At 43.0% G+C, this 24700-nt stretch overlaps 1 protein-coding gene across 1 annotated transcript; it reads right to left on the reverse strand.

The window, feature by feature from the left end:
• Window positions 1-10294: 10294 nt before the first annotated feature.
• Window positions 10295-17051, reverse strand: AICDA (activation induced cytidine deaminase). The gene is made up of 5 exons (XM_032446791.1): window positions 16830-17051; window positions 13356-13503; window positions 12623-12893; window positions 12379-12494; window positions 10295-12098 (listed from the first exon to the last, which is right to left on the reverse strand). The coding sequence occupies exons 1-5, from the start codon at window positions 16835-16837 to the stop codon at window positions 12045-12047; spliced, it is 597 nt and encodes a 198-aa protein (XP_032302682.1). The 5' UTR covers window positions 16838-17051; the 3' UTR covers window positions 10295-12044.
• Between the last annotated feature and the right edge of the window lie 7649 nt (window positions 17052-24700).

Below are 24700 nucleotides of genomic sequence, written 5' to 3' on the forward strand. Positions count from 1 at the left end.
CTAATCGCAATCTCCCTTCCCTTCCCCTCTTCTGAAACGCACGTGGCCGGGCCGGGCCACGCCGCACTCTGCCGTACCCTGCCGCTAGAGAAAAGGGGGGGAGGGGGCTTTTGTTCCTGCTGCCCCGGGTTTTGTGCCCCTGTCCCGGAGTGAGCTCTAGAGAGAACTCCGTGACAAATGGGAATCAAAATTCAGGACCTGTAAAATCCTTAGAGATTTGTATTTGTTATATAATAATTGTTATTGTTATTGTGATGCTGGAGTCAGTGCTACCAGACATACAACTTGAGTTTCAGATGTTGAATAAGCCAAGAGGCATTTGAGAAAAATTACATGCTGTGTGCCCCAAGACATACTTGTTCAGTGAGATGATATGTCTAGTAGACACTGATACTGTAATACTGTCAAGATGTAGGTCTGTCATGTCAATGTTTGTTTCCCGAGAGACATCTGTATGAAGCTGGCTTTCTGACACTCTGTTTAGCTCTCTATTACTGGGGTATATCCTGGAGTCCCTGGGCAAAGTATTCTCAGGAATCCCTGAACTTTCTGGATGATTTTTTCCAGTGACTCTGGTAGTATATGTATGCACAACATGGCTCTATGACCACCAAAACAAATATTACCATGAAAGTCTAGGGAACCTGGTGGCTAAAGGAGTCATTAATTGGTGTCCACTCTGTGTGCCCTTTGCAGTTTATGTTCCTCTGAAATGCATGTTTATTTTTGGGAAGTGTGTATATGAGGGTAGGGGTTATTTTTTTCCCAGAATCCATTTGCTGGAGTAGATGAGACATACTCAGATGCCACCAAGAGCTCAGCGTTTTACAACCTTCACATTTATCTCTAGCATTACCTTAAGCAACTTCTATAACGCATGTAAATTGGAAAAAATATATTCAATATGGCCATTTGAGTAAATATGAGGTTTAGTCAGTATGCATCACGGAAGTTTTGAACAGTAATGATGGTGAAACTTGGCATGTCCATAACTGGAACTTCCATTTGAAAGGCTTCAGATGACTGAACTCTGTGTTCCCCCCCCCCTCTGCATTGCCCACTGTAACTGTGGCAAACACCAGCTTTCATTGCGGTTACATTCCTGTCACCATTTGCTTGGATAATATAAAAATTAGATGCAGCATGTCTTGGTTGCATCTCAGCAAGCACAGTAAAATAATGTTTCATTGACAAAGCATAAGGACAAACACCTGGGATGGAAGGAAACACCTCAACTGATGTATTTGTTGCTTTGATGTTATATAGGCTCAAAAGGTTATAGTAAATGGAGTTACATCAGGCTGGTGACTGCTCACTAGTGGGGTTCTCCAGGGCTCCATTTTAGGGCCAGTTCTCTTTAATGTTTTCATCAATAACTTTATGCAGGAGTGTTTTGAGCAAGCAAGCTGCTGATACTAAATTTGGAGAAGCTGTTGACTTCTTTGGGGGTGGAGAGGCTTTTCAGAGAGATCTAAACAGATTAGAGAGCTGGGCAATCACCACCTACATGAGGTTTTTTTAACAAGAGCAAGCACCAGATTTTGCACCTGGGAAGGGTGGCTATACATACAATTCTGGCGATACATACAGGCCGGGGGATGAGATGCTGAAGAGCAGCCCAGTTGAAAGAAATCTGGAGATCTTGGCCAATAGCAAGTTGAACATGAGTCAGTGAGTAAGGCAGCCAAAAAGGCTAACTACAGTTAGCCTTGATGCACCTCCTGGGGTGCATCAAGCATGGCATTGCTAGCTGGTTAAGGGAAGTGATTGTCCCACTCTACACTGCACTGATGCTGCCTCACTTTGATCACTGTGTTCAGTTTTGGGTGCCAGAGTATGAAAATGACATAAAATTATATGAAAAGGACATAAAATTATTAAAGAGTGTCCAAAGGAGGACTACGAAGATGGTGAAGGGTCTAGTGAGGAAGAGGAGTAGTTGAAGTCCTTTGGTTTGTTCAGCCTAGAAAAGAGGAGACTGAGGAGGAGACATCGTCACAGCTTATGACTTCCTCACTATGGGGAGTGGAGGGGCAGGTGCTCATCTTCTATCTCTGGTGACCAGCAATAGTACCTGAGGGAGAGGCACGAAGCTGTGATAAGGGAGCGTCAGGTTGGATATCAAAGAAATGGTTCTTCACAATAGGGTGGTCAGGCACTGGAACAGCCTCTCCAGGGAAGTGGTCATGGCACTGAGCTTGCCAGAGTTCAAGAAGCATCTGGACAGTGCTCTCAGACATATGGTATTATTTTTTTGTGGTCTGTGTGGAGCCAGGAATTGGACTTGGTGATCAATAACTGTCCCTTCCAACTCAGGTTATTCTGTGATTCTGTGAATTCTACCCAACACACTGAAGTCAGCTTCTTGGAAAACTGCTTCAATGGCTTGCCATCCATTTCTTGCTCCACCACCTGGGTCCTATCTACTACCACCTGTGGGAAATAGTCTAGAAAAATTCCAGAGTTCCAGGGGAGATACTACAATGTGACCTTGGAAATATACACTGCCAAGTTGTTCAAACACCTGGACATTTGTAACTGGCAAGATTTCAGGAGCCTGATGATGGAAGGCATCGTCATATGTATTATGAATCTTGACGGTAACCCAATACTCTTCATCTTTGTCTGGATGTAGATCAAAATATATGGTAATATCTCCACTATCATCTGTCATGCTTTGTAATAGACTGGCCCTGGGAAGGACTAGTAAATGTACAAACACCACTCCCTTCTGCCTTATTTCTTCCTCAGTACCAGCTGCTGGCTCAGCATGGTCATTTCCTCTTGCAAAATCTGAACAGGGAGAATTGTGACATTCTCGAGCCATCCATGCCTCTATTTTATACAGTGTGGAAATCTTACAGTAAGATAGATCCTGTCTCTCTTAGCATGTGTGTGCACATCAGCATTCTATTTGCACCCAGTTGCATTCTTGATAGCTGGAGAAGAGAAGGAATCAAATCTAAGTAAGACTCTCAGATGATGCATCACAAACTTCAATTGTGTCTTTTGCATTCAGTTTTTTATATATATTGCATGCCTGTTGATGTTTGGTTGTAAAATAATCTAGGGAATTAACTCACAGAAAGGAGTGTACATTGGAAGATATGAATCTCATGTATGCATCTGGGTACCTGTAGTGTACAGTTATGAAACCTAACAATTCAAACAAAAACTTCAAGGGTATTGATTATCTTGAGGTACTCAACCCTGGTGATTATAACACCAGAGCATTGATAGAAGCTCTGGCTACTGTATCAACACTAAGATTAATATGAAGCTGTTAATCTTCATAAATGTTGGAGTGTTCACATCCCTGATCATAGAGGTAAGTCAGACGGATTCATGTGTGAAGCAAGTTTATTGTCTTACCTGGAGTAGCTGTGATCAATCTCAAGGTGCTAAAAGATATGCCTGAACAACCCTGTTTGCGTGTTCCACTTCCCTTTTCAGTACATCCCAAAGAAGCAGCCTACCATTCATATTCCTTCTCTCTTGGTAAAGTTTCTCTGGCCTTAAGCTCGTATGTGGTATGGGTTGCCTAAGCTACCTTAGTGATCTTTGTGTCTGGTAATTCCCCTTTTTAGACACACTGCTATTTGTATAGTTTTGGTTCCCCTTTCCACTAACTTATTTGTGTAGTTGCAGGTCATTGTTGTCTCCTTGCATGAATACCCTCAGATGAATATCTTTCTCCTGACCTTTACTGATCTTACTGAGAAAGGTCTGACTTACTGATACTTCTAAAGAAGGAACGTGGCATGCCTTTCAGCTAGAGTGACTGTATGTCTGTTTTCTCAGATTACAATTACTGGTGGAAAAGACTGGTTGTATACCAGCATGGAGAAGATGGTTATTGGCCCTTGAGCTTCTCTCCATGCATCTTTCTCCACTGGGTAGAGCTCTGTCATATTATTTTGGTTAGTAGAGGTTTGAAGAAAATGCTGAGAGCAACAATAATGTAAAGTCTTAGGCAAATTTAGTTTGCATCATTGCAGTGATGCTAGCAGAAACTGTAGTAGGAAAATTAGGTGTGAGTTTGGTGCTGTATAAAAAGACAGCTGAGTGGTGAGATGCTGCCAACCTTTCTTCATAGCCAGGAACTGAGAAGAAGGTAGAAATTCTCAAAACTTTATATGAAGTATAGGGTAAATTGTTTCCACATTTTACATTACAATATGTTAGTTTGCGTCTTACTGAAATTATTTGATCCCAAAAGCTCATTCAGCTTTTGTAATGTGATTCAAGTGAAAGGAAGGATAGTTCTTGTTTGAACCATTTACTGGGTTTAAGGTATGTAAAAGAGGGACTAAAACATTCAAAACATTATCAACATTCAGGGCCTTATCCTGTGGTACTGTTCCAAGTAGATATTTGAAGAAGTCTGCTCTCCTGAGACCAGGGTTGTGAGGTTGCTTTTTACTCTCTTCTCTGCCTTCAGGATACTGAATTTCACCATCATATGGTCACTGCAGACAGGGCTGCTTTTAACCTTCAAATTTCCAACATCTTCATTGGTGATGAATATAAGGTCTGGCAGAGCATCTTCTCTGTCACTTGGAGGAGGAAGTTATCTTAGTGCATTCCAAGAACATTTTGAATAACTTAATTTCTGTGTTGTTTCTCCAACCACATTGTTCTACATGACATGTATTCCAATAGAGAATCACCACTAAGTTGATCTTAATCCTATAACACAAACATGTTGACCAGCTCCAAATGAATTGCTTTTACTGCAGTGTCATTTGTACAGATGCGTACAAAACCATCTATAAATCCTGCAGCTTTTCTCCTGGCAGTCAAAGCCCATTTCAGTGCTGGTATTACAATGAATTTTTTCCTGCAGTCAAGACAGAGGAACGTTGTCTTTAGAGCAGACAGAAGAATTACTCTTGACACACAAAAAGGTACCTTATTCTTGCTCCAAACTTCAACTCAGCTGTTTAGCCCCAGACCAGAGAGAACTGGATGAGGATGGGATGGTAGTGAAGTGTGAAGAGCTCTTTAAAAGTATACAGCAGAATAAAAGAGGACAAAATGATTGTGAAGGCAGAGGGAAACCAAAGCACATTGGGCTTCTTGGTTTATGAGACAGCTGGTTGCAGTAGTATGATTCTCTCCAGACTGTGAGTGTTGTGGTTAAGCCCTGCAAGCGGCTAAGCATCATTTGTTCACTCCCTTGTCTGGGGGACAGAATCAGAAAAAAGTAGAATGCCTGTGCTGGGAGAAGGGCAGCTTGACTGGAAAGAAAAGGGGGGAGGGATGGAAAGGGGGAGAAAAGGAATACACAAAACAAATTATGTACAATTGTCATGGTTTGGCATGGTTTGCATGACAAGGAGGCAAAGAGACCCACACATTCATGCCTCAAGGAGGGTGGGGGGAAGGGAAAAGGCAGGGAGACAGGCCTGGACAAAGAAAAGAGTGGCAACCAGGCAAAGGAAAAAAAATCAATTTACTAAATATAGTAGTGGAATGTGAGATAATACAGTATAATACAATATGATTGAAATTGAAGCTAATAAATCAAATAAAATGTGAAAGAGAGATTTCTGAAACTGAAGTCCTTACTCTAATTCTGAATGCAAAGCGGCCAAGGAGCAAAAGAAAGACAAGTCTTGTGACTTACGTGTTTTATCTTTCCCTCCATATGGAAAACAGAAACAGAAACAGAAAAAAGAGGTCTTCTGGGAGCTGAAGTTTGTTCTTCTGTTCTGAGAAGGAAGAGACTGGAACTCATGAAATATATCAACAATCTTAGGAACTGCAGCATTAACTTTTTAACACTTGGAGCACTACATAATGTTATGGTGTGGAATACTGATGAAAAACCATAAAACTATGGCATTCCACCCCTTATTCCACATCACCACATCTTAATATGTACAAATAATAATTAACACATATTAAACACACACACACACGCACATATATACACACATGGAACTACTGGCTGCACTTCCCCAGCATCAGATTCCCTTGTGGTACACAATGAACATCCCCATTTTTCTGCATTACTCACCAAGAGAACCAAAGTCCCTGAGCAAAAACAGTTCTGCAGAAATGTTTGCCTTTGCCTGAAGCTGGAAGGATCCAAACCATTTCCCAGCAAGCTCCTTACATGTATTAGAGGGACTTTATCTCCCTCTACAGTATACAGGGAGCTAGATTGGGTCAGTCCATCTCAATAGATAGATACTCAAGTACTGACCAACCAGGTGGCTTCTGCTAAATGCTTCTCCCAGTGCTCAAATATTCCACCACCCACTGCTTTCAGCATGGTTTCTGACAGTCCAGTATGTATCGCACAGTTTTACCAGAAGCTGGTGCATGATAGGGGATCTGATAAATCCACTTTGACCCAAGTATTCACAAGAGAATTTTTAAATGAGTCCCATTATCTGACTCATTTCTTTCTGGAGTACCATGTTACCATAGAACTTGTTTCTTGAGACCTAATGTAGTGTTTCGGGTGGTGGCATGAGGCATAAGTGCATGTTTGAAGCCACCCAGTGGCTGCCTCCACCATAGTAAGCACATAATGCATACTATTGTGTGGCTGTGGCAAAGTGATATATAATCAACCTGCCACACTTCTCCATATTTATACTTTAGCCATTGCCTTTCCTCCCAGAGAGGTTTCATCCTCTTGGCTTGTTTAATTGCAGTGCACATGTCACAGTCATTAATTACCTGTGCAGTAGTGGCCATAGTTAAGTCCACCCCTTGTTCTGTAGTCCACTTACATGTTTCATCTCTTCCTTGATGGCCTGAGCTCTCGTGGACTCAGAAGAGAAGAGATGTACTACAGCTCCCAGAAAACTTTGCTGTTCCATCTCCATTTTCCAGTCAGTGGGAAAGATAAAACTGACTGAAAGTCACGAGACTTTTTCTTTTTGTTCCCTGGTGGATCAGAGTAAGAACCTTAATTTTTGGAAAACCTCTCATTTTATTTATTCGTTTCAATCCCAATTAGCTTGTATTTCTGCTATTATAATCAGTAAATAATTTCCCCCCCCTCAAAATGTTTGCACCCCTGGGGCAAATGGTGCCAGGTACAGTGAATGCCGCTCAAAGCAAACAGTGGCCTACATTCTGTGACCAAAGGAATGGAGGAGAATGCATTAGCAGTGTCAGATGCAGCATACCACTATGCTGTTTTTGACTTCAGTTCATACTGGAGTTCTAGCATGTCCAATACATTCAGGCCATGGTAGTCTGCTGTCAACCTCCACTCTCTGCTGTTTTTTCGCACTGTCTATATGGGGCTATTAAAAGGTGAGTGAGTTTTGCTCATCAGTCCCTGACTCTCTAGTTGATGAACCAACTTATGCATGGGGAACAAGGAATCCCTGTTAGTACAGTACTGCCATCTGTGTACTGTTTTTTTGTCGCAATCAGTACCTGCTGCTGTTCCACTGGTAGCAACTCCTCAACAGACAGATCTTCTGACAGGCCAGGCAAAACAGACAGCTGCTTAGCTCCTTCTGTGTCTAAAGCAGCTATTCCAAAGGCCCACTGATCCCCCTTGGGATCCTTAAAATTCCCCCCTCTGAGGTAATCAATACCAAGCACATACAGAGCCCCCAGGCCAGTGACAATAGGATGCTTTTGTCAGTCTTTACCAGTGAGGCTTATTTCTGCCTCCAACACGGTCAACTCTTGAGAATCCCCAGTCACTGCAGAAATATAAATTAATCCTGCCCCTTCATGACTCGAGGGCATTAGAGTACACTGTGCACCAGTGTCTACCAGTGCCTCATATTTGTATGGCTCTGATGTGCCAGGCCACCAAATCCTTGCAGTCCAATATGCTCCATTATCCCTTTTCACACCCCTGACTGTGTGCAGGGCTCCTCTAATTGTTACCTGTATTGTTCTTCTCTTGTGAGTCACAATCACCTTTACAGCTTTTGCTATGTTCCTCAGTAACTGTAGTGATCAACTTTGTAGAGATCACATTGGTGATTGATCTGTTTTGTAATTCTCTTACCTGTGCTCGTAGTACAGGAGTGAGTTTTTTATTCCACTTCTTTGTATCTTCTCCATGTTCGCTTAGGTAACATCACAAGGCAATATGCGACATAGACTTAATATTGCCACTTCCTTGTGCAGGAGAACACCTACTTTTAATAGCTAAGAAACTGGATGATACAGGTGGGGAGCAGGGTCATTTAATATTTCCACCATGGCTAGATCTTTCAAATAATGGATACCTTTTTCCATAGTAGTCCATTTGTTCACCTCATAAATCAGATCTTCTTTGAAGGGGTATTTTTCCTTTACAGCTAATAGCACTTTCTTCCAGAGGGTGAAAGCCCCATTCAGACATCTAGTGATCCCTCTGTCAATGGCTGAGTCCTTAGCAATGCTTCCCAGTTGGCAAGCTTCTCTCCACCTAGGAACAAATTATTGGACCCAGTGTCCTAACATTGAAATAATCAGGTGTCAGTAGTCTCATTTGGGTGCCATATAAAAACTTTTCTCTAACCTGTAGTTCCAGATATTTTCAGAGGTTGAATATTAGTAATTGTGATATTCAATTGAGTTGATTAACCAGTCCCAAGTAACAGTTGTTCCACTTGCCACCTGCCCTGGTTTTATTGTACGTAATGCCATATGGTATGACATATCCCTTCGGCTAATTTAGGTCAGCTGTCCTGGCTGTGTCCCATCCCAGCTTCCTATGGACTCCCAGCTTCTTTACTGACAAGGTTGTGTGGGATGCAGAAAAGTTCTTCACTTAAAGTGAGCACTGCTCTGCAACAGCTAAAACATTACTAGGTTACCAGCATTATTCTCATTCTAAATCCAAGACACAATATCATACCAGCCACTATGAAAAATACAACTTTATTCCCACCAAAATCAGGACGATGAGGAATGTCTCAGTTATTAATAATAGTAGGTCAGCACTAGCAGTAGTATGAGAAGGGTATGCAACATGATGAGTTCTGGACATGCCCTGGAAACTATTGGACTTTACTTGTTACTCTGTTGGGGCAGAGTGGCTGGAAGACTGTGTAGAGGAAATGGACCTGGGGGTACTGATTGATGCTTGGCTGAACACGAGCTGACAGTGTGCTCAGGTGGCCAAGAAGGCCAATGACATCCTGGCTTGTATCAGAAATAGTGCCGCCAGCAGGAACAGGGCAGTGATTGTCCCCCTGTACTCAGCACTGGTGAGGCCGCACCTCTAGTACTGTGTCCAGTTTTGGGCCCCTCTGTAAGAAAGACATCGAGGCCCTGGAGTGTGTTCAAAGAAGGGCAACAAAGCTGGTGAGTGGTCTGGAGCACAGGCCGTATGAGGAGAGGCTGTAGGAGCTGGGATTGTTCAATCTGGAGAAGAGGAGGCTCAGGGGAGAGCTTATTTCTCTCTGTAACTACCTGAAGAGAGGTTGTAGTGAGCTGGGGGTTGGCCTCTTCTCTCGTGTAACTGGTGGTAGGACCAGAGGGAATGGCTTCAAGGTACACCAGGGGAGGTTCAGGCTGGACATTAGGAAACACCACTGAAGGAGTGGTCAGGCAGTGGAATGGGCTGCCCAGGGAGGTGGTGGAGGCACCGACCCTGGAGGTGTTCAAGGAAAATTTGGATGTTGTGCTGAGGGACATGGTTTTGTGAGAACTACTGGTGATGGGTGGATGGTTGGACTGGGCGATCTTGTAGGTCTTTTCCAACCTTGGTGATTCTGTGATTCTAGTTTCTACCCCCCTGCTATGTGCAGGGTTGCCAACCACCAGACCAGGCTGCCCAGAGCTACATCCAGCCTGGCCTTGAATGCCTCCAGGGATGGGGCATCCACAACCTCCTCTGGCAGCCTGTGCCAGTGCATCACTACCCTCTGTGTGAAAAACTTCACCTTAATACCCAACCTAAACCTCCCCTGTCTCAATTTAAAATAATTCCCCCTTGTACTATCACTATCCACCCACATAAACGCCTTTAGACATTCCTGTTTATACTCTCCCTTCAAGTACTTGTCACTCCTGTCCTTGCAATCTGGTGGCTGAAAAAGTAATGTTACTACACTATAGTCATCATCCTGGGAGTTAATATTGGCAGACACACCTAATTCATTTGAGGTTGAAAGAATTTATAATGCCAGCCCAAGGAATGCTTTGTAGCAAGTAATAAGAATTAGTATGTAGGAAAAGAATAAAAATCTTCATAGTGGGACGGCTAATATCCTGTAAATAAATCACATAAATTAGCTAAACAATCAACAACTCATTTAATCTGCTTTAGGTTCGGAAGAATCAACTTGGAACACAGTACATGTTTCTTTTGCATTCATTCATTACATTTATTCTCCTGTTTATAACAACACCGATTTCCATGTTTCAATATATATATATTTGAATTAATGTTTGCTTGATAGAACTTCAGTAAAAAATAGTATCTCAACTACTTTATTAGAAAATGCTACTTTTTCTAATTGTTGTCCAGCAATTTCATTCTGAAGGACAGTGGTGCTGGATAGGCCAAACCAGAAGCTGGAAGACAGAAGTCAGTTTTTGACCTCTTCTACACTTGTTGCTTTGCAATATATGTTGATTCAACACATTTGTGTCCACTTTGGTCAATTAGGAGTCATAGTTTTGGAGGATGAGCTAGTAATCAACAGATGAAGCATCTTGAGCAACTTTAGTATTTACATGACTGATTTTTGGTAGTATTTCCAAAGCAGTTATGGCCTGAAGAATTTATCAGTCTTGATTTTCTGGGTGACATTGTCAACAGGTCAACAATGAACAGTTATAATGAAAAAAGCATAAAGACAGTCTAACAGGATAGTTCTGGTTTCTCTCTGTAGAAATCAAATGGGATAGATTACATTAGTCTTCTGTGTTGATTTTTACTTTTCTCATGAACTGATACTAAAACAATGACAAAAAACAGTACTCTTTTGCAAGGCTTTAAGAAATATAAATAATACACTATCCAACAAATATATAACACCACATCTGCAAATTAATGCTTTGCAAAGATCTCTCACTGCTGTTCTTGGTCTAAATTCCTCACAATGAGAGTGCATCAGAAGTCTGAAGTTGTAGGAAGCTTGTGCTGCACCCAGCTCTGGCAGAGCAAGAGGCACTATGGGTGAAGAGCAATGCGCTGTCTTGCTGTTGGCCTGTCACTAAGGAGGCATTGGGAGGAGCAGCATGGGAACATCAGCCATGCCCAGAAAGTGGAAAAGGATGGAGCAGAGAACTCACAGCAATCATGAAGGAAAAGACAGAGCACCTCCAGAGTATGAGACACACTGTTAGTCCTGGTAAAGCCTGAGGAAGTTAACTACGAAAGATCTATCTATAGGAAGATCTATGAAGAAAAGCTCTGTGACTGGAAAGTACTGTTAGCGAGACTTGTACTGCTCCTCCCTGAAGTATGTCATGAAACATGGTGCCTGATGTGGATGCCAAAATACCATCTAAAATGCTACAGTCTTAACCTATACATCTGAGGGACAATACAAATTAGAAATGAAGTGTGTTTCTGGTAGATATATGCTGGGAAAATACTGCCATAGTTAGATGCCTTGGAGGCTCCTTTTTTTGGCTGGGTGAGAGGTTCATACAATGATCAGCACTGATGTGAATCCGCCACAGCTCTCAATGTACTGAGTAGGTATTGAGTGGATTTCCTATTTCTGCAACTCATACTTGAAAATGCTGGACGGAAAATCTTTTGCTTTCATTTTAGGCTTTTATTGTCTAGTCTCAACCTGTCTTAGGGAACAAAATCTAAACCCACAGCTATTCAAAATCCCTTCATTCTGGGCAAGAGGTCCCAGATCTGCATACAAACCACTTAGAAGATCTGCTGGTTTCAAATGAAGTTCAAGTTGAGCAGCACAGTACTCAGTTCAGTACTCTCATGAGAGCTTTTCAATTTGGCTGTTAGGACAGAATGGTCTTATATTTGGACACAGGGCTGAAAGAAAGAAAGATGTAAAGAAGGAAAAAGACAAAGATACACTGTGAGTAAGGGAGCTGAATATCAAAGAACTTGTGAAGTCTTCTTATTGCTGATGACTTCCACTTCAAAGTCCCAGAGTTTTAAAGGCATCTCGTAAATCGTCTACTTCATATAGTGGCTGCAGAACAAAATATAAGTGATATGTCATTTATCATGTAAGCAGGTGCCTATAAAGATGGGGAAGGACAAAAGAATGACATGAGATGGGAAAAGAGGATGAAGTGTGTGAATTTGAACAAAGGAGAAATAGGCATAAGCAGCATGAAAGGTGATGGCACAGGAAAGAATGAAATGATGGATAGCAGAGATGAGTAATAAAAACAGAGAACTATTACAAGGAAGAAAGGAAGCAGCTGAGGAGAAGAGGCACTGGAAGGAGAGGAAAAATTGGTCCTTACCAGAAGGATCCGTCGGAGTTTCCTGGACAGGTGGACAGAGTTTTCATGCAGCCCTTCCCAGGCTTTGAATGACTTTTCCCTGTTCTCCACAAATGTGTTCCAGCAGTAGAAGAAATCTGTGCAAGGCACAGGGGCATTAAAGCATGCTCAAGATTGCTCCAGAGAGGACACTGATCTCTTCTAGTCTCACTAAATCATCATATCCTGACATAGCTTTCCGTTATCTCTCCCCTGCCCATTTTACCTTTGAAAGTCATGATGGCAATTTGGGCCCCAGCCCGGTGCAGGCGTCTCAGTCCTTCAGGCTCAGCCTTGCGATCCTCACAGAAGTAGAGGCGGGCAGTGAAAATACGCAGGGTCAGGTTTGGGTAGGCACGAAGGAAGTCAGCCACATGTCGGGCACAGTCATAACAAGGGCTCCAGGAGGTGAACCATGTGATGCGGTAGCAGCGGTCTGGGTCCAGGTCCCAATCTGAGATGTAGCGTAGGAAGAGAACCTCCACATGGCAACCCATCTTCATGAAAGAGGAAGAGGGGCAAAGCATGAGACATGAATGAAGTAGACTATAAGGGGAGCAAGGAGGGAAGTTTGTGCTGAGTGATGTGAGAGGAGAATGAACAAGGTGAGAGAGAGATCTTAGGGTCAGTACACAGAAGAAGATGGCATTGTGGTATGCAAGTGATGACTAGAAGACGAATGTGTGGGGGCAAGGTAGAAAAACTGAGGTACTGTTAAAGCACTAGAGACCATATGGATGTCTTGCTAGTAACGTACTTGTGCATAGTGCAAGATACAGGTCTACCTGGAGGCTGCATCCCACAAATATTATAAACCAGCATAGTATCCATTCTTGTGGATGCATGTGCTAGAGGAGATGTTGCTGCTTGCAGCTCTTCTTCCCCTGCTGCTCCACAGGAAAGAGCTGCATCAGCCTTAATATGGATATGAGAATAGGATGCCAATGTGTTCCTCATACCTTGTTACGCAGGTATCCAAAGTCCAGGGAGCATGATGTAGCACTGTCACGGCGCTTCACAACATAACAGAGGTAGGTTTCACGACGACCTTTGGCCCAGCGCAGGTTCTTGAAATTGTAGAGGAAGAGCTTCCTCTTCATCAAGAGGCTGAAGGAGAAGACAAGAGAATGTATATTATCCCCATTCTGTAGTCAGCAGTCGGTCATACCTATGTTGAGGGCTCAGCAACAAAAATATCTCCATCAAGTTCAGACCTCCCATTGTGAAATATATATATATATATATATATATATATATATATATATATATATATATAAGTACTTTGCATGCAGTTATTTAGGGTAAGGGTGCAGACGTGACTGTGGGAATAAGGAAGAAAGGAATCATAGAAATCATAGAATCACCGAGGTTGGAAAAGACCTACAGGATCATCCAGTCCAACTGTTCACCAATCACCAATAGCTCTCACTAAACCATGTCCCTCAACACAACATCCAAATGTTCCTTGAACACCTCCAGGGTCGGTGACTCCACCACCTCCCTGGGCAGCCCATTCCACTGCCTGACCACCCTTTCTGAGAAGTAATACCTCCTAATGTCCAGCCTGAATCTCCCCAGCCACAGCTTGAAACCATTCCCTCTAGTCCTATCACTAATGGCACAAGAGAAGAGGCTGACCCCCAGCTCACTACAACCTCCCTCCAGGATGTTATAGAGAGCAGTGAGGTCTCCCCTGAGCCTCCTCTTCTCCAGCCTGAACATTCCCAGCTCCTTCAGCTGATCCTCATATGGCCTGTACTCCAGACCCCTCACCAGCTTTGTTGCCCTCCTTTGAACACACACCAGGGCCTCGATGTCTTTCTTACAAGGGAGGCCCAAAACTGGACACAGTACTCGAGGTGTGGCCTCACCAGTGCTGAGTACAGGGGGACAATCACTGCCCTGTTCCTGCTGGCAGCACTATTTCTGATACAAGCCAGGATGCCATTGGCCTTCTTGGCCACCTGAGCACACTGTTGGCTCATGTTCAGCCAAGCATCAATCAATACCCCCAGGTCCATTTCCTCTACACAGTCTTCCAGCCACTCCACCCCAAGCCCATAGCACTGCCCGGGGTTGTTGTGGCCAAAGTGCAGGATGTGGCATTTGGTCTTGTTGAACCTCATCCCGTTGGCTTCAGCCCAGCTCTCCAGCCTGTCCAGATCCCTCTGTAGGGCCTCGCTACCCCCAGGCAGATCCACACTTCCAGCCAACTTGGTGTCATCTGCAAACTTATTGAGGGTGCACTCAATGCCCTCATCCAGATCATCAGTAAAGATATTGAAGAGGACAGGCCCCAGCACACGTGATCACCCTCAAGACAATCTGCTCCATAACCTTCCCTGGAACCAAGGTCAGGCTAATAGGCCTGTAGTTCCCTGGATCTTCCTTACAACCTTTCTTGTAAATGGGAGTCACACTGGCAAGCCTCCAGTCTTCTGGGACCTCACCAGTCAACAAGGAGCGCTGACTGGTGAGGTCCCAGAAGACTGGAGGCTTGCCAATGTGAGGAGCTGACCTTGTGAGTCAAAACAGTAAGTGAATTAGTAGTGATTAACCAAACAGTAACCATGCCTGAGCAGAGTGCAGAAGTATCCTAAACATGGACACAAATGAGAGCGAAGTATGAGGGTATCTGGGAAAAAAAGATATGAGAAGATGAGAAGGATTGGATCAAGGTGTATTCTTTCTACTATATGAAACCCTAATAACCACTGGGGCAATGAAAGGATCAAATCAGAGACTTTTTAGAGAAGACTGGATGTTTCTTTCTATCCTTTCCCAAAGGAAGAGTGTGGCTGGAGGCATTCCATACTAAGGATTAGAAGATAGGGTAGGGTACCATATGTTAACTGACAGAAATAAGTACTAGGGTAGGCATGGTGACACATTTGATGTGTGAGTTCCATTGCCACACTAGGTAAGCAAAGAGATTGGTATGGGCCTGAACCCATGCCAGATGTCCTGCTGGGGAGAGGTAGCAGGAAAATGAGAATGAGAAGATAGCCATGAGCCTTATTCAACAGCCTCAATGTAATGTGGAAGTACATCTGAAGACTGCTGTGTTCACTGTGGTAAGCTGTTCACCTCCCTCACAGCAGGGAGCTGGAGTCAGTGTAAGAGATGTGGAGCTGAGTTTTCTGCGGTTCTGATTTGAATATGAGAGTCTAAGCAAGGAAAATTTCTTATATAAACACTCTTTATCTATTTCCCACACCCCTTCTGTGCATGGCAGATCCTCAGATGGTTTAGGAAGGACAACCCAGACAATCATATGGTAAATAAGTTGGTATGATAAGTGAGAAAATTGCAAAACTCTTACCTGGACTATATAGCAAGAGCAATAAAACAGTAAAGTTTTCACAAAAACATTTGCTTTAAGAATGTATCTCATTTCCTTCCTGTAGTCCCTTTTCTTCCATATTCCCATTTTTAATCCTTTCAGAAGTCTTACTCCTGCAGAGCAGTGTGGTGTTGCAAAAACAAGTGAAGAATAAGAAATAACAAGAAGAAGAAAAGGACATTTGGGTCCTTTCAGTGTCAGGACAAAGTGAAGACTATACAAGACAATTTTGAGTCATGAGCCATTTGTACACATAGAAGTATTCATTAATATCAATTCCTGTTATCTCTGCTCTCCAGACTTGGCCATTGCTGGGGATTTTTATTAGGAAGCATTCCTAATAAATGACCATGCACGACCAGTATGAGAAGAAAAATGAATGAACAGGTGTTATGGGAGGCAAGTGAGAAGATCTGCAGCTATGTACAAAGTGATGGTTACATATGCAACTCCTGTAGCATAGGAGCACATCACATAGTTTGAGAGAAAGCAGCAAAGACACAGGAGCTGTGATTATACACAAGCTGTGATTATACACAAGAAGGGATCTTCTCCTCAAATAAAGATTCATGAAGCAATCCTGAAATCAGAGCGAAAGCCCCTGAGTGTGTGTGAATGATGTGCAATTATGCAGAGTAATTTAAAAGCAAATAGAAGAATGCAGGGCTGGAACAGTCTGTGCTTGAAAGCACAAGGTGAGAGCAGCAGAAACAGAATAAGATCGAAACCTGATGCAAGAGGGAGAATAGGTGGAGAGTGGGCAGAGATCAAAATGCTTAAGCAGCATCCAAATGTTCATCTTTCTGTTATATTTTCTTTTCTTTTTCTAGAAAAGAAAGAATGAAAGGGAACAGAAAATAGTCACAAGGAAGAAATGACAGGAGGGGAAAAGAATGCAGGCTAGTTTACAGTCAAAGAGAGAAACAGTGGTGGGCGCAGAGAGCTGCAAGGTGTAAAGGTAGAACAGGGTGGGGATTTAGATAACTGAGTCATATGGAGAAAGGGAAAAGGACAGTAAACACCAAATGGACAGCAATTTAATTAGAGGCAATTTATTCTATCAGCAAGAAATTGGAGGTGTTCATTTTACCTTTCCATATCAGCTGGGTTCTCTCTTAGATGACTGGGTTGTGCAGAAGTTGCTTCACAGGCTCTGACTGTTCAGCCCTCTGGTGCACAGAAATGTGGAATGCTCTGTACTTCCCTTCCCCATTCACCCCTATCTACTCTTGGTGGGTTTCAGACTGTGTCTGGGGAGGAGTTAGGAGAGGCCCTGGAGCTGTATGAGCCAAAGAGCAAAGGGTTAAAATGCGAAGAGATACTAGTTCTGAAAGATGCTCTGCACTCATTGGCTGCCTCTCCTTATTGCACTTGCCATTGGGACCTCCCAGTTTGCAAAATTATTCTGAATTGATATCAATAACATGACGAGGCAGGAAGCATTGTCTAGTGGTTAGAGGGGAGCCTGGGAGTTGTGTACCACTGACATGAGTGTGGGCAAAACCACACAACCCCTCTGGGCCTCTGCTCACACAGCTGTGCAGTGATGATGGTAATGCTGACCTTCCCTACCAAGGCAGCAGCACGGGTGGCGTGTGACAGTGCCCTGTGAATCCAGGTGAAAAAGGCTCAGGGAGCACCAAACTGTTGTCCCTTCCATTTCACCAAAACCAAAGAAGAGTGAGAATAGACCTACCTAGCTCTTGAAAAATGCATGGGGGTGGTGTGCAGAAATTGGGCATGTCACCCCTGTTTGACGCTTGAGTGCCATGCATTCTGGGCTGTGTCAGCATGAAAAGAGCAGGCACTAACCCAAATAACAAGACTATGCAAAAAACCCACTGAGCGTGACTCAGGCCCCAAACCTACTGAGCACACACAGCTGGAAACAGTACTGGAAGCAGAAAGCTTGGGACAGGGTGCAGAATCTCTCTTCTGGGTGTCTCGTGGCAGCATTGCCTTCACACAGCAGGCCTGTGGTTACATGCAGGTGTGCTGAGGCTTGCTCTCACCACGTGCACTTTCGCTTTGCTAACAGTTTTCTCCTCCTCAGGCTCTGCTCCGCTGTAGTACCTCCAAGGCGACCATCTCCTCTGCAGGGCTGAGGGACAGCCAAGGATAACCTCCAGACAGGCATGGGTGCTGAGGAGGCAGGTAGGAACTATCCTCCTCCATTACTTCCTCAAGCTGGGCATGACTGTGAGCACTACAGCCCTTTTGTTTACCTCACGCTAGGGTAGTTCTTCATTTTTTCTCTGCTTGATTTACTTTCTTTATTAATTTTACCGGCTTTCGGCTTGCTGCTAGAACTGCGTGAAGCCAGTATATGCAAAAACATGAGTTGACAAACCAGAACAGACTACTCTAGCCCAGTACTTTAAGAGTGGCCACATCAGTAATGTACATCAGTGATGTACACATCAAGAAAAGGAGAACTCCTGGATGATCCAGGACTGGACTGTCCTACTCCTTGTGTAAATGTATTCCCAGCTCCACAGAAGTAGCAGTCATACTCAACAGACACACAGTTTAGCAACTTCATTGCCAAGGATTGTGGCAATTGTGCTCTTTGGAGATATGGCTTTTAGTGTTTGACCAAAGACAGAACAGTCTGCATTCCTTATTAATCCCTGTTCTGCATAACAGACTAATAGAGGACATTTCTGCTAATAAAACAGCTGCTGCCTTTCAGCCTTTACTTTAAGCAGAACCTTATGACAAATATCCCAGGTTAACCCCAGAGTCATTTTATCCTGTCTTCGTGTTAATTTTTCTTTCAGCACACAAAGAGAATGTCTATTACACATAAAAAGTAAAAAAACAACAACACACCCTTGGGAATTTTCTTCTTAAGGACGACTGTCTAAGTTTCATCAGGTAAATTAAGGTGGCTTTGCCTTTATTCTTGTTCTGATTCCTAATTTTTAGATCCAAATATTTATAGAAAATGTGGCAGATTTTTATTCACATTAAAAGGAGTGAAAAAGAAATCTTAATGGTCAGCTAGATCATACCAGGAAATAAAAATTGTGAGACTTATGTGTTGATTCTCATAAAATCACAGAATGGTTCAGGTTGGAAAGGACCTCAAGGATCATGAATCTCCAACCCTCCTGCAACAGGCAGGGCCACCAACCTCCACATTTAATACTAGACCAGGCTGCCCAGAGCCCCATCCAACCTGGCCTTGAACACCTCCAGGGATGGAGCATCCACAGCCTCTCTGGGCAGCCTGTTCCAGCACTTCGCCACTGTCACAATAAAGAACTTCCCCCTGATATCCAACCTAAATCTTCCCTCCTTCAACTTAAATCCATTTCCCCTTGTCCTGCCATTATCTATCCTCGTAAAGAGTTGACTCCCCTCCTGTTTATAAGATCCCTTTTGGTACTGAAGGGCTGCAAATAGGTCATGCTGCAGCCTTGTCTTCTCCATTCTGAACAAGCCCAGCTTTCAGCCTGTCTTCGTTGGTGATCATCTTTGCAGCCCTCCTCTGGACCCTCTCCAACAGCTCACTGTCTTTCTTGTATTGGGGGCTTCATACCTGGACACAGTACTCCAGATGGGGCCTCACAAGGGCAGAGTAGAGAGGGACAATCAACATCCCTATCCCTGCTGGCCACCCTTCTCCTGATGGAGCCCAGGACGCCATTTCCTTTCTGAGCTACAAGGGCACACTATTTGGCTCATGTTCAGTTTTTTATCCACCAGGATTCCTGGGTCCTTCTCTGCAGGGCTACTCTCAGGGACTGATCCTTCCAGTCTGTATATATTCCTGGCATTCCTTGGTCCAAGTGCAAACCCTCTTGAGAGGAAACCTCAGCTCCTATGCTGTTCTTACGGCAGGAGATGCAACCTTTCTTGCTCATTAGCAGAGATCACCTATGATCTGGTTAAAAACATGTTTAGCAAACAAGCATGGAAAGATCACTAACCCCTGATCTATTTGCTAGTCCATCTTCCTCCCTGGCTGTAAATTGCCAAATCTTTAATATCTGGTGGGGCTTTATTCTGGGGGGAGTGAATATACACGAGGAGAGATTTTGACCACGCTCGTTCTTTCCTTTCTGCTCAATGCAAAACTGTTTGGAGAAGGGACTAGGTGTGAAAGAGAGAAAGGGTTTTTCAAATGATGATTCAATTGATGTTCTGATTAAAGCTCAACAAGGTCAAGCCAGGCTAATGTGGAAGGCTAGGAAAGTTTCCTATATTGGTGTGTTTGGAGTATTATTTAGAAAGAGACACTGGTCCAGCTTATCATGATTACATAATGATGCCTCGGCATCCCTTCAGGCACCTTATACTCAGGGATTTATTCCCTGCATTAAAATGAGAACACCAGAGAATTAAAAGCAGATTGAAGAGTGGAGTAGGGGAGGAGAAGGAAGGTTAACATCACCAGAAAGCAAAAAGAGAAGAAATCAGAGAGCAAGAATATGGTGAATAATTAAAAGTAATGATCTAAACCCAAAGTGGAGTAGAAGTTGCTTGTTTAGTCAACAGGAAGTTGTGTGCTGTTGTGTACTGATATAAATACTTTTTCCATTCACCTCCTGCTCAGAAATCACATTTTGAATTGACCGCCAGCGTCAACAGTTGGTTATTTCTTACACTGAGCATAAAAACTGCAACCACCTGCTTCCCTTGCCTGAAGCGAAATTCTCAAGCAAAAAACTTTCTCTTCTTGAAAAGTGTTGATGCACCATAGACACAAACTTGCACAGATGCCTCAAACGGGGCAAAAGCAGAGTTCCCTGTAGTAGATACAAGTAGATAAACAAGTTAATCTCCTTATTTTTTATACACACATTACATTGTATTCTGTGTTTATTCCACAGAGGTATAGGAAAGCTCTGAGGATGTGCGTGAGGTCTGCTTGGATGTGACTGGGAGGATTGTGTGTTAGGTGGGGTAGGCTGCAAATGAAAATCTAAAGCACTATGAGGCAGGTGCCACTGAAAAGACATCATGTGAAACTTTGACCTCCACCTTGTGCACTACTGCATGCTGCTTGTTTGTTGATGATGCCACTGGTGTAGGATTGAGGACTAGTTGCTGGGTGTGCGCTAAGATCAGACTTTATTATGCATTTGGCTTTCCAGGCTCAACCTGCAAAACTTTCACCTGGGAACTTGTCATAGTTTATTTTTACTCTACTGCCAAGTTTGTGTTTCTGCTGAGGGACGAGGCAAATTAGGGTAAAATTGTTGAATTGAAAACATATTTTTCTGCTTCAGTCCTTTGAGTGCCTCTCATTCCTTCCCTGTAGCTCTCTGCTAGCCCAACCTAATGAACCTCATCTAAATCCTAACCTGCCTTTATGACTACATATTTTTTCTCTAACATCTTGTGTATATCTTATAATTCCTCTATCGTGCCACCAGTAACAGCAACTCCATCCTTTGTAATGAGTGACTGACACCTGCTGGGATCACTACTAGTAAAAGGAAAGGAAACAGGTTGGCTGAGAAGTATGAGAGCTACTGAATATCTTCTGAATATCTTTACCTGCATGCAGGTAAAAAATAAAACTAGAGACCAAGTACATGCAGTAAATGTTTGACACTTACAGTGAAAAGAACATGTAGTCTGCAAATCAAAGGAGAATGTACCTTCCCAGTGCTGAGAGCTGGACTTGGGGAAATAACTACCAGAGCTGCCTGCACCATAGCAGTGCATGCAGCTCCAACCTCAGGTATGTCTTGCCTATCTGACTTGGCTTTTGACTCTAGTGTTTGGACCTGGAGAAAATCCTCTTTTTGCACTGCAGGCAACATTCCACTGTGCAGCACAAACTCTTGGTCTAGACACCCCAGGCCCTGCTCCAAGTCATATATTTCCCTTAGTGCAAGTCACGGGCTCCATATCTCTGCAATCTTTTGCTAGTCACAGAGAGAAACTCAGTTTTGCACCGCAGTTTTTCACAATGAGAGTCATTTCTTCACTGTGGTTGTGGTTTCACACACCATAGTTGTCTCTTACTAGCTCCTGTTTGTGCAGTTGCTGCAGCTCGTGCAATTCACTGAAACAAGAGCTTGCAACTGGCACCTGGGTGGTAAATCCTGATTTTTTATTTTCCTTTTGTTTTTCAGTACATTTTATTTCTGGGAAAGGCTGTGAGAAAAGTGTTTCATGTTTCTTGGCTTGCAGTCGTATGTTGAGAATTCCCTGATGTTTCATAAGTTTTTCTTGGCTGTTAACAAAGGGTCACTGTGCCCACTCCTCTCTGTTTTCATTTCTGTGCAGGCACAGGGATGGGTAGGACACAGACATATTTACATTGTAGGAGCTAACTTGGTCCAGCCTCAGTTTGGAAAATCACTGACAAGACTGAAATAAGATCAAAGATTTGAGAGGTGGAAATCTATCGTGAAGTAATGTTCCTAGCAGTGCTCTCAGTGAAGACAAATGGCAAAAGGAGCTCGAAGAGACTATGAGGATTTCAGTTGCTTTTCCTAATGCAGACTAGAGAAGTTACAAAGATACCAGCTGATGGACAAAGTATCGAGGTGAAACGGAGTAACTATGATGCTAAGCTCAAGGAAAGATGATGAGAAACAACAGGATCAACATTCACCCTGCACCATGCATAAGAGAAATCCTTTTGAGCCCTCCTTCCACAGCAAGAATAAAACTGAAGGGTAAGACTAGACTTGGAAGGAAACGTGTTTAATTTGTAACTGAGTTAATCCTTAATAATGGCAAACAGTGCTTGGTGTAGTTGCTCTGCACCCCTTGAATACAAGACAAGAGACGCAGAGAACTATAAGCATTTTCCAGAGGGTGCATTTTCTGTCATTCTGACTTCAGCGCTACAAGGGAATAATCTAAGGAGTAAATTTCACTGCAATGCTTTGAGCATGGGAATGCTTTGTAGGTACAACATACCCATTGCAAGATACAACATGCCGAAGTGTATCAGTGCAAAACCACAACCTTAGTCAAGACATCATGTTGGTGGACTGTTGGCTTTCATGCTCACAATAACTGTTGCTGCTGCACTTGCCTGCTGGTACAGCCTCAAGGTGTCAGCTAAGGAACCAGAGAAAGTGGCAGGAGGATCCAAGCCCTGCAAACCATCAGTCTCCAGGTGAGCTGATTATGAGACTAATATCTGCCTATTGGAAATACAAACAAATGATAACACATGACTCCAAAAGGGAGCTGAGGTCTAATTAGTATATAGAAACAACATCACCAAGCTGGGGCTCAGTAGCCTGTAGTCTAAAAGACTAAGGAGTATGAAAGCTGATAGACCAAAAAAGGCAAAGATCCCATCTAAGGCAAAACAGTGAAAGTCAAGGCTGCCAAGTGCAAAGCCAAGAAACCGAAAGTGGCCCTGGTTAAGGGGGCGGTGCATGAAAAAAATACTGAGCACAAGCAGAGTCCTGCTTCAGGGACACAAAATGTTTCTTTTTACTTAGAAACATTTAATACAGATAGTTCTTTATATAAATTATATAAGAAATATTTATAGTTTATAGAATCATAGAATTACCCAGGTTGGAAAAGACCTCGAAGATCATCAAGTCCAACCACAGCCTAACCATAGTAACTTAACTCTACCAACCCTCTGCTAAATCATATCCCTGAGCACCACATCCAAACGGCTCTTATTTCTTTGTTAATGACTAATTTGTGACACATTGTTTTTGGATGGAAAGTAAAATCTTCCATCTAAAGTATAAAAAATAAATAAATAAATAAAACAGTCTGAAAGATCATTTAGTCATTAAATCGAGCTTTGCTCTGTGGATGACTTTTGCCAATTATTTGTTTGGTATATGACAACAGATTGGCAAGAAGTAGATGCAGCTTGCATTTTAACTGTAGAAGGTATTATACAGTTATAAGTTAACTGTATTGAAAACATTTTTATTAAAAGAAAATCACTTACATGAACAACAAAAGCATAGAAACTTAGAATGGCTTAAGTTGGAAGGGAACTTAATGATCATCCAGTTCCAATGCCCCTGCCACAGGCAGGGTTGCCTCCTACTGGATCAGACTGCCCAGAGCCCCATCCAACCTGACCCTGAATGCCCCCAAAGATGGGGCACTTCTCTGAGCAACTTGTTCCAGTGCCTCACCACCCTCTGAGCAAAGAATTTCCTCCTAACTTCTAACTTAAATCTCCCCTCTTTTAGTTTAAACACGTCCCACCTCATCCTATCAATATTAGGCTGTGTAAAAAGTCAGTCTACCTTCTGCTTATAAGCTCCCTTTAAGTACTAGAAGGATGCAATGAGATCTCCTCAAAGTCTTCTATCTCCAAGCTAAACAAGACCAATTCTCTCAAACTTTCTTCATAAGAGGTACTGCAGCCCTTTGATCTGCTGGCAGAAATACACTGCAAATGCAAAAGAGATGCTCATGAGTCAAAGCCTGACCCTACACAGAGTCAGGCCTGTGCAGATGAGAGCTCCATTTATAGACACTCAGACTGAGGTTGTTTTTATTACAACAGTATGAAATAAGGACTCAGTAGTGCTACCCAGGAGGAAACATAGACTGTAGGGGATAGAGTTGTGCAAGAATGTGCATTGGTTTAGTTGGAGCTATTGGTAATAGGTGAATGGTTGGACTGAATGATCTTTTAGGTCTTTTCCAACCTTGGTGATTCTATGATTCTATGACTTTGTGCTGCAGTCTTGAAGAGTGATGGGATGTTATTAGATGCAGTTTGATGGGTAACTTGGGCCACTGCTATTTTAGTTCCAGAAATACTATCTAGATGTAGTCCTTTTGACTACTATTCTCTTACCACATTACCACCATACCACCTTTCCATTTTACTTGGAGACAGTCATTCTTTACCAGTAAGTCATGGCATCTGCTTAGTTGGAAGACATATCTTCAGCACACATGGGCTGGGAGGAGTTATCATTGTGCTCCCCAACTATGAACTGTCAGAAAAATCTAACACAACCATCTACGGGAAGTAAAAAAAAAACAACTCAA

Source organism: Coturnix japonica, chromosome 1, assembly GCF_001577835.2.
Source record: "Coturnix japonica isolate 7356 chromosome 1, Coturnix japonica 2.1, whole genome shotgun sequence".
Classification (NCBI taxonomy): Eukaryota; Metazoa; Chordata; class Aves; order Galliformes; family Phasianidae; genus Coturnix; species Coturnix japonica.